The sequence below is a fragment of the Brassica oleracea genome, chromosome C7 (genome assembly GCF_000695525.1).
Source record: "Brassica oleracea var. oleracea cultivar TO1000 chromosome C7, BOL, whole genome shotgun sequence".
In the NCBI taxonomy this organism is placed as follows: Eukaryota; Viridiplantae; Streptophyta; class Magnoliopsida; order Brassicales; family Brassicaceae; genus Brassica; species Brassica oleracea.
Window position 1 is genome coordinate 12,407,091 of NC_027754.1, and position 8,060 is coordinate 12,415,150.

The 8,060-nt window shown below is 34.3% G+C and overlaps 1 protein-coding gene across 1 annotated transcript; it reads right to left on the minus strand.

Moving 5' to 3' along the window:
- Positions 1–7,167: 7,167 nt before the first annotated feature.
- LOC106302604 (serine-aspartate repeat-containing protein C-like) lies at positions 7,168–7,950 on the minus strand. Its single transcript, XM_013739073.1, has one exon. The coding sequence runs from the start codon at positions 7,948–7,950 to the stop codon at positions 7,168–7,170; it is 783 nt and encodes a 260-aa protein (XP_013594527.1).
- Positions 7,951–8,060: the final 110 nt, after the last annotated feature.

The following is an 8,060-nucleotide window of genomic DNA, read 5'->3' on the forward strand; positions in this document are numbered from 1 at the left end:
GATATAGCATTGATACATCACTATAACAGAACATATGATAACGTTCAAAACAAAAGCTATCATAAAGCTTGACAAACCATAACAAGCTATAAACAACGCTATTATATGTCTCTGATATAATAGCATTGTACATATAATACCATTGTAAAAAATGCTATAATATAGGGGGGGACCTAAAATAGCTGGGGCAGACATAGCGGTTTCAATAACGCTAACAATAGCATATGATAGCTGTTTTCTTACGCTAAGAATAGACATTTTTTTGTAGGGAAGATAACAATATAAACAAAAAATATTATCTATCTTCATATACTTTAATGTTTTAGACAATTTTGGTTTAGAAGCTCCAAATTATGTTGAACTCTTAAAATATATAATGATTAAATAATTAAAGAAAAATTATAATATATAATTTGCCCATAGCATGGACCAAAAAACTAGTATAGTAATATAAAAAGCTATGTGTGTTCTTTTATAAACGGTTAATAAATTTTCATTCATATATTTAAACTTTCCTTTGTTTTACAAAAATGTCAAATGAGTTAGGCTGAGAAAGAGTAAGGCATCTCCAATGGTTTACATCATTTTTCTCTCAAAATGAAGTAAACTCAAGAGGTACGAATCACTTCTCATCACTTGCTTATACTCTATTCATTGTCTTTTATCTTTATTGACATACTGCTTTGTGTTGTCTGAAAAGGGCTGTGTTGGTTCATGCACTGCAAGGACAAGACATCATAGCTCGTGCAAAGAAAGCATGCTTCTATCAGAAACTATGCCTACTTGGGTGAAGAAGTTGGCAAGGAAGTACCTTCTATTCTATGGTTTTCTACTGTCTTTTGCTCCTTCTATTATATGGTTTTCTACTGTCTTTTTCTCCCTGGTTTGTGTAACGTGATTTCTTATGATGGTTCGAGTATAGAACGAGCACCTGGAGAAGATGGTGAAGTGATTCTCTAGTAAGACTTTTCTAGAGGTAATGTTAACATTTCACTCTTTTCATTAACTCATATTCGTGTACTGATACCGTTGTTCTTCAGACCTAGGGTTGGTACTAAATGAAGTTGAGAAGCTCTCACGAGAAGCACACTTTCTTATGATCTAACATTTGACAGTCCCTCAGCAAGATGACCGGATCTTCTCTCGTTTTCGTTTGGTAAATTTCAGCTAACTATAGATTTGTGTCTGAATTTGCAGACAGATGCATACACCAACGGAATTTATGTATTGCGGCATGATCTCAGCAGTGGTAGGCAGTATAATACCTATATCGCCTTATACCACCGTAGACGACAAAGTTCTAACTGCAGAAAACCTTAAGGTGAGACATTTCTGAAATGTTCTTATATTCCTTAACTTGTATATTATAAAGAAGAAGTAAGTATACATGTCTTAAACTTAAAGGCTATGAAGTGAACGTATGATCCATTCTTAATTCAAAAGCTCAAACATCTGAACCCATTTGATTGTTTTTTACAGGTTCTTGGAACACCAGCTTGGGAGATTATTAAGGGGCATCCCCTACTCTCTCTGTGTGAGATACAGGCTAAGGCCAAAAAGATTTTATTTAGGAGCAAGGTTTTTATTTAGTTCCCATGTTTTCTAGTACCTTTATATTTAGTTCTGATTTTGTAATGATGTTTGTGTAAGATTTGATGAAAATGTAGACATGTTTGTGGTACTGATATAAGTACATTTTGGTTTATTAATGAAATATAAATTGAATATTTTTTTTATTTAAATATAATTCGCAACAAAACATATTTCTATGAACAAGTTCTAATAGCACAAAACCGATAGTAGATATAGCATTGATACATCACTATAACAGAACATATGATAACGTTCAAAACAAAAGCTATCATAAAGTTTGACAAACCATAACAAGCTATAAACAACGCTATTATATGTCTCCGATATAATAGCATTGTACATATAATACCATTGTAAAAAATGCTATAATATAGGGGGGGACCTAAAATAGCTGGGGCAGACATAGCGGTTTCAATAACGCTAACAATAGCATATGATAGCTGTTTTCTTACGCTAAGAATAGACATTTTTTTGTAGGGAAGATAACAATATAAACAAAAAATATTATCTATCTTCATATACTTTAATGTTTTAGACAATTTTGGTTTAGAAGCTCCAAATTATGTTGAACTCTTAAAATATATAATGATTAAATAATTAAAGAAAAATTATAATATATAATTTGCCCATAGCATGGACCAAAAAACTAGTATAGTAATATAAAAAGCTATGTGTGTTCTTTTATAAACGGTTAATAAATTTTCATTCATATATTTAAACTTTCCTTTGTTTTACAAAAATGTCAAATGAGTTAGGCTGAGAAAGAGTAAGGCATCTCCAATGGTTTACATCATTTTTCTCTCAAAATGAAGTAAACTCAAGAGGTACGAATCACTTCTCATCACTTGCTTATACTCTATTCATTGTCTTTTATCTTTATTGACATACTGCTTTGTGTTGTCTGAAAAGGGCTGTGTTGGTTCATGCACTGCAAGGACAAGACATCATAGCTCGTGCAAAGAAAGCATGCTTCTATCAGAAACTATGCCTACTTGGGTGAAGAAGTTGGCAAGGAAGTACCTTCTATTCTATGGTTTTCTACTGTCTTTTGCTCCTTCTATTATATGGTTTTCTACTGTCTTTTTCTCCCTGGTTTGTGTAACGTGATTTCTTATGATGGTTCGAGTATAGAACGAGCACCTGGAGAAGATGGTGAAGTGATTCTCTAGTAAGACTTTTCTAGAGGTAATGTTAACATTTCACTCTTTTCATTAACTCATATTCGTGTACTGATACCGTTGTTCTTCAGACCTAGGGTTGGTACTAAATGAAGTTGAGAAGCTCTCACGAGAAGCACACTTTCTTATGATCTAACATTTGACAGTCCCTCAGCAAGATGACCGGATCTTCTCTCGTTTTCGTTTGGTAAATTTCAGCTAACTATAGATTTGTGTCTGAATTTGCAGACAGATGCATACACCAACGGAATTTATGTATTGCGGCATGATCTCAGCAGTGGTAGGCAGTATAATACCTATATCGCCTTATACCACCGTAGACGACAAAGTTCTAACTGCAGAAAACCTTAAGGTGAGACATTTCTGAAATGTTCTTATATTCCTTAACTTGTATATTATAAAGAAGAAGTAAGTATACATGTCTTAAACTTAAAGGCTATGAAGTGAACGTATGATCCATTCTTAATTCAAAAGCTCAAACATCTGAACCCATTTGATTGTTTTTTACAGGTTCTTGGAACACCAGCTTGGGAGATTATTAAGGGGCATCCCCTACTCTCTCTGTGTGAGATACAGGCTAAGGCCAAAAAGATTTTATTTAGGAGCAAGGTTTTTATTTAGTTCCCATGTTTTCTAGTACCTTTATATTTAGTTCTGATTTTGTAATGATGTTTGTGTAAGATTTGATGAAAATGTAGACATGTTTGTGGTACTGATATAAGTACATTTTGGTTTATTAATGAAATATAAATTGAATATTTTTTTTATTTAAATATAATTCGCAACAAAACATATTTCTATGAACAAGTTCTAATAGCACAAAACCGATAGTAGATATAGCATTGATACATCACTATAACAGAACATATGATAACGTTCAAAACAAAAGCTATCATAAAGTTTGACAAACCATAACAAGCTATAAACAACGCTATTATATGTCTCCGATATAATAGCATTGTACATATAATACCATTGTAAAAAATGCTATAATATAGGGGGGGACCTAAAATAGCTGGGGCAGACATAGCGGTTTCAATAACGCTAACAATAGCATATGATAGCTGTTTTCTTACGCTAAGAATAGACATTTTTTTGTAGGGAAGATAACAATATAAACAAAAAATATTATCTATCTTCATATACTTTAATGTTTTAGACAATTTTGGTTTAGAAGCTCCAAATTATGTTGAACTCTTAAAATATATAATGATTAAATAATTAAAGAAAAATTATAATATATAATTTGCCCATAGCATGGACCAAAAAACTAGTATAGTAATATAAAAAGCTATGTGTGTTCTTTTATAAACGGTTAATAAATTTTCATTCATATATTTAAACTTTCCTTTGTTTTACAAAAATGTCAAATGAGTTAGGCTGAGAAAGAGTAAGGCATCTCCAATGGTTTACATCATTTTTCTCTCAAAATGAAGTAAACTCAAGAGGTACGAATCACTTCTCATCACTTGCTTATACTCTATTCATTGTCTTTTATCTTTATTGACATACTGCTTTGTGTTGTCTGAAAAGGGCTGTGTTGGTTCATGCACTGCAAGGACAAGACATCATAGCTCGTGCAAAGAAAGCATGCTTCTATCAGAAACTATGCCTACTTGGGTGAAGAAGTTGGCAAGGAAGTACCTTCTATTCTATGGTTTTCTACTGTCTTTTGCTCCTTCTATTATATGGTTTTCTACTGTCTTTTTCTCCCTGGTTTGTGTAACGTGATTTCTTATGATGGTTCGAGTATAGAACGAGCACCTGGAGAAGATGGTGAAGTGATTCTCTAGTAAGACTTTTCTAGAGGTAATGTTAACATTTCACTCTTTTCATTAACTCATATTCGTGTACTGATACCGTTGTTCTTCAGACCTAGGGTTGGTACTAAATGAAGTTGAGAAGCTCTCACGAGAAGCACACTTTCTTATGATCTAACATTTGACAGTCCCTCAGCAAGATGACCGGATCTTCTCTCGTTTTCGTTTGGTAAATTTCAGCTAACTATAGATTTGTGTCTGAATTTGCAGACAGATGCATACACCAACGGAATTTATGTATTGCGGCATGATCTCAGCAGTGGTAGGCAGTATAATACCTATATCGCCTTATACCACCGTAGACGACAAAGTTCTAACTGCAGAAAACCTTAAGGTGAGACATTTCTGAAATGTTCTTATATTCCTTAACTTGTATATTATAAAGAAGAAGTAAGTATACATGTCTTAAACTTAAAGGCTATGAAGTGAACGTATGATCCATTCTTAATTCAAAAGCTCAAACATCTGAACCCATTTGATTGTTTTTTACAGGTTCTTGGAACACCAGCTTGGGAGATTATTAAGGGGCATCCCCTACTCTCTCTGTGTGAGATACAGGCTAAGGCCAAAAAGATTTTATTTAGGAGCAAGGTTTTTATTTAGTTCCCATGTTTTCTAGTACCTTTATATTTAGTTCTGATTTTGTAATGATGTTTGTGTAAGATTTGATGAAAATGTAGACATGTTTGTGGTACTGATATAAGTACATTTTGGTTTATTAATGAAATATAAATTGAATATTTTTTTTATTTAAATATAATTCGCAACAAAACATATTTCTATGAACAAGTTCTAATAGCACAAAACCGATAGTAGATATAGCATTGATACATCACTATAACAGAACATATGATAACGTTCAAAACAAAAGCTATCATAAAGTTTGACAAACCATAACAAGCTATAAACAACGCTATTATATGTCTCCGATATAATAGCATTGTACATATAATACCATTGTAAAAAATGCTATAATATAGGGGGGGACCTAAAATAGCTGGGGCAGACATAGCGGTTTCAATAACGCTAACAATAGCATATGATAGCTGTTTTCTTACGCTAAGAATAGACATTTTTTTGTAGGGAAGATAACAATATAAACAAAAAATATTATCTATCTTCATATACTTTAATGTTTTAGACAATTTTGGTTTAGAAGCTCCAAATTATGTTGAACTCTTAAAATATATAATGATTAAATAATTAAAGAAAAATTATAATATATAATTTGCCCATAGCATGGACCAAAAAACTAGTATAGTAATATAAAAAGCTATGTGTGTTCTTTTATAAACGGTTAATAAATTTTCATTCATATATTTAAACTTTCCTTTGTTTTACAAAAATGTCAAATGAGTTAGGCTGAGAAAGAGTAAGGCATCTCCAATGGTTTACATCATTTTTCTCTCAAAATGAAGTAAACTCAAGAGGTACGAATCACTTCTCATCACTTGCTTATACTCTATTCATTGTCTTTTATCTTTATTGACATACTGCTTTTCTTTCAAAATGAAGAAAACTCAAAATGAATTTGCATTTTGCTCTAATGGTTTTCCTCATTTTTCCCTTCAGAAAATATAATTTATTATTAATTCCAAAATACTTATAAAACAAATTTATATATTATTTACTAAAGTATTAATAATTTCTTTAACGAATAAAACATAAATGTTGAATCTTTTTAAATATAAAACAGAATTATATAAAAGTTTAAGAAAAAATTATAAATAAAAAGCTTATTCATTTTGAAGGAAATCATAAAAAATGAGAGAAAATTTTCTTCAATGGTGCATCATTTTGAGGGAAAAATGAGTTTGTGAACAGTAAAACATCAAATATGAAGGAACATTATTCACAAATTCATTTTTTTTTCTCAAAATGATGCACAATTGGAGAAGGTTTTTCTACATTTTTTGATGTTTTCCCTCAAAATGAGGGACCATTGGAGATGATCTAATAAAACTAATGTATGTTCATATTTTCAATAAATATTTGATTATCTCGAATGTTTAAAAAGTTCTAAGTTTCTAAAATCACATAAAATAAAATAAATTCTTAGAGACAAAAGTATATTTAAATGATCATATCAAAAAATAAAAATAAGTAATATTAGAAAATTGGCATACGAAATAAACAAATATATTGGACATTAATTAAATAGACCATTATTACATAAATCTTTCGCTATAAATAAAAGAATTTGTGGAAAATTTGTGGAAACATAATTAAAACTGTACAAAATCAGGTAAAATTTGGCCATAAATAAAATAAATATATCAACAAATTTGTTTACTAATTCATGTAACGTTGAAAAACTAAGTCTCATTTATGGCCAATTTGGAAAAAAAATAATTATTTTGGCTAAGTTGAAAACAATATTTTTTTGTTAATGAAGTTTTTCGATAACAAATGGCTTAATGGTATAATAGGCATAAAAATCAATAGTTAAAAAAATTAAAAGAGAAAATGCCCAAAATGACACCAATCCAAGTTTCTGTCTCAAAAATAGCATTCAAGATCCAAAATCACAAAACTAGGTTTCATTAAAAGTTTCATTTATCATAGTACCCCTTCTTTTATTTTCTAATTACATTTTTTTTTCCTGAAATCTCGGAGATCTTCATCTCTCTCAAGCGGCGACGGCTTCTCGGATCGGAGCCGATCATCTCTTCCGTCATCATCTCCACTTCTCCAGCGTCGGCGTCGTTCATCCTCGGCGAGTCGGCGTCGTTCATCCTCGGCGAGTCGGCGTCGTTCATCCTCGGCGAGTCGGCGTCGTTCATCCTCGGCGAGTCGGCGTCGTTCATCCTCGGCGAGTCGGCGTCGTTCATCCTCGGCGAGTCGGCGTCGTTCATCCTCGGCGAGTCGGCGTCGTTCATCCTCGGCGAGTCGGCGTCGTTCATCCTCGGCGAGTCGGCGTCGTTCATCCTCGGCGAGTCGGCGTCGTTCATCCTCGGCGAGTCGGCGTCGTTCATCCTCGGCGAGTCGGCGTCGTTCATCCTCGGCGAGTCGGCGTCGTTCATCCTCGGCGAGTCGGCGTCGTTCATCCTCGGCGAGTCGGCGTCGTTCATCCTCGGCGAGTCGGCGTCGTTCATCCTCGGCGAGTCGGCGTCGTTCATCCTCGGCGAGTCGGCGTCGTTCATCCTCGGCGAGTCGGCGTCGTTCATCCTCGGCGAGTCGGCGTCGTTCATCCTCGGCGAGTCGGCGTCGTTCATCCTCGGCGAGTCGGCGTCGTTCATCCTCGGCGAGTCGGCGTCGTTCATCCTCGGCGAGTCGGCGTCGTTCATCCTCGGCGAGTCGGCGTCGTTCATCCTCGGCGAGTCGGCGTCGTTCATCCTCGGCGAGTCGGCGTCGTTCATCCTCGGCGAGTTGGCGTCATCATCTCCGCCGTCACTCAGCTCCGTTTCCGCGACTTCTCGGATCGGAGTCGATCATTTCTTGCTTCATCATCTCCACTTCTCCAGCGTCG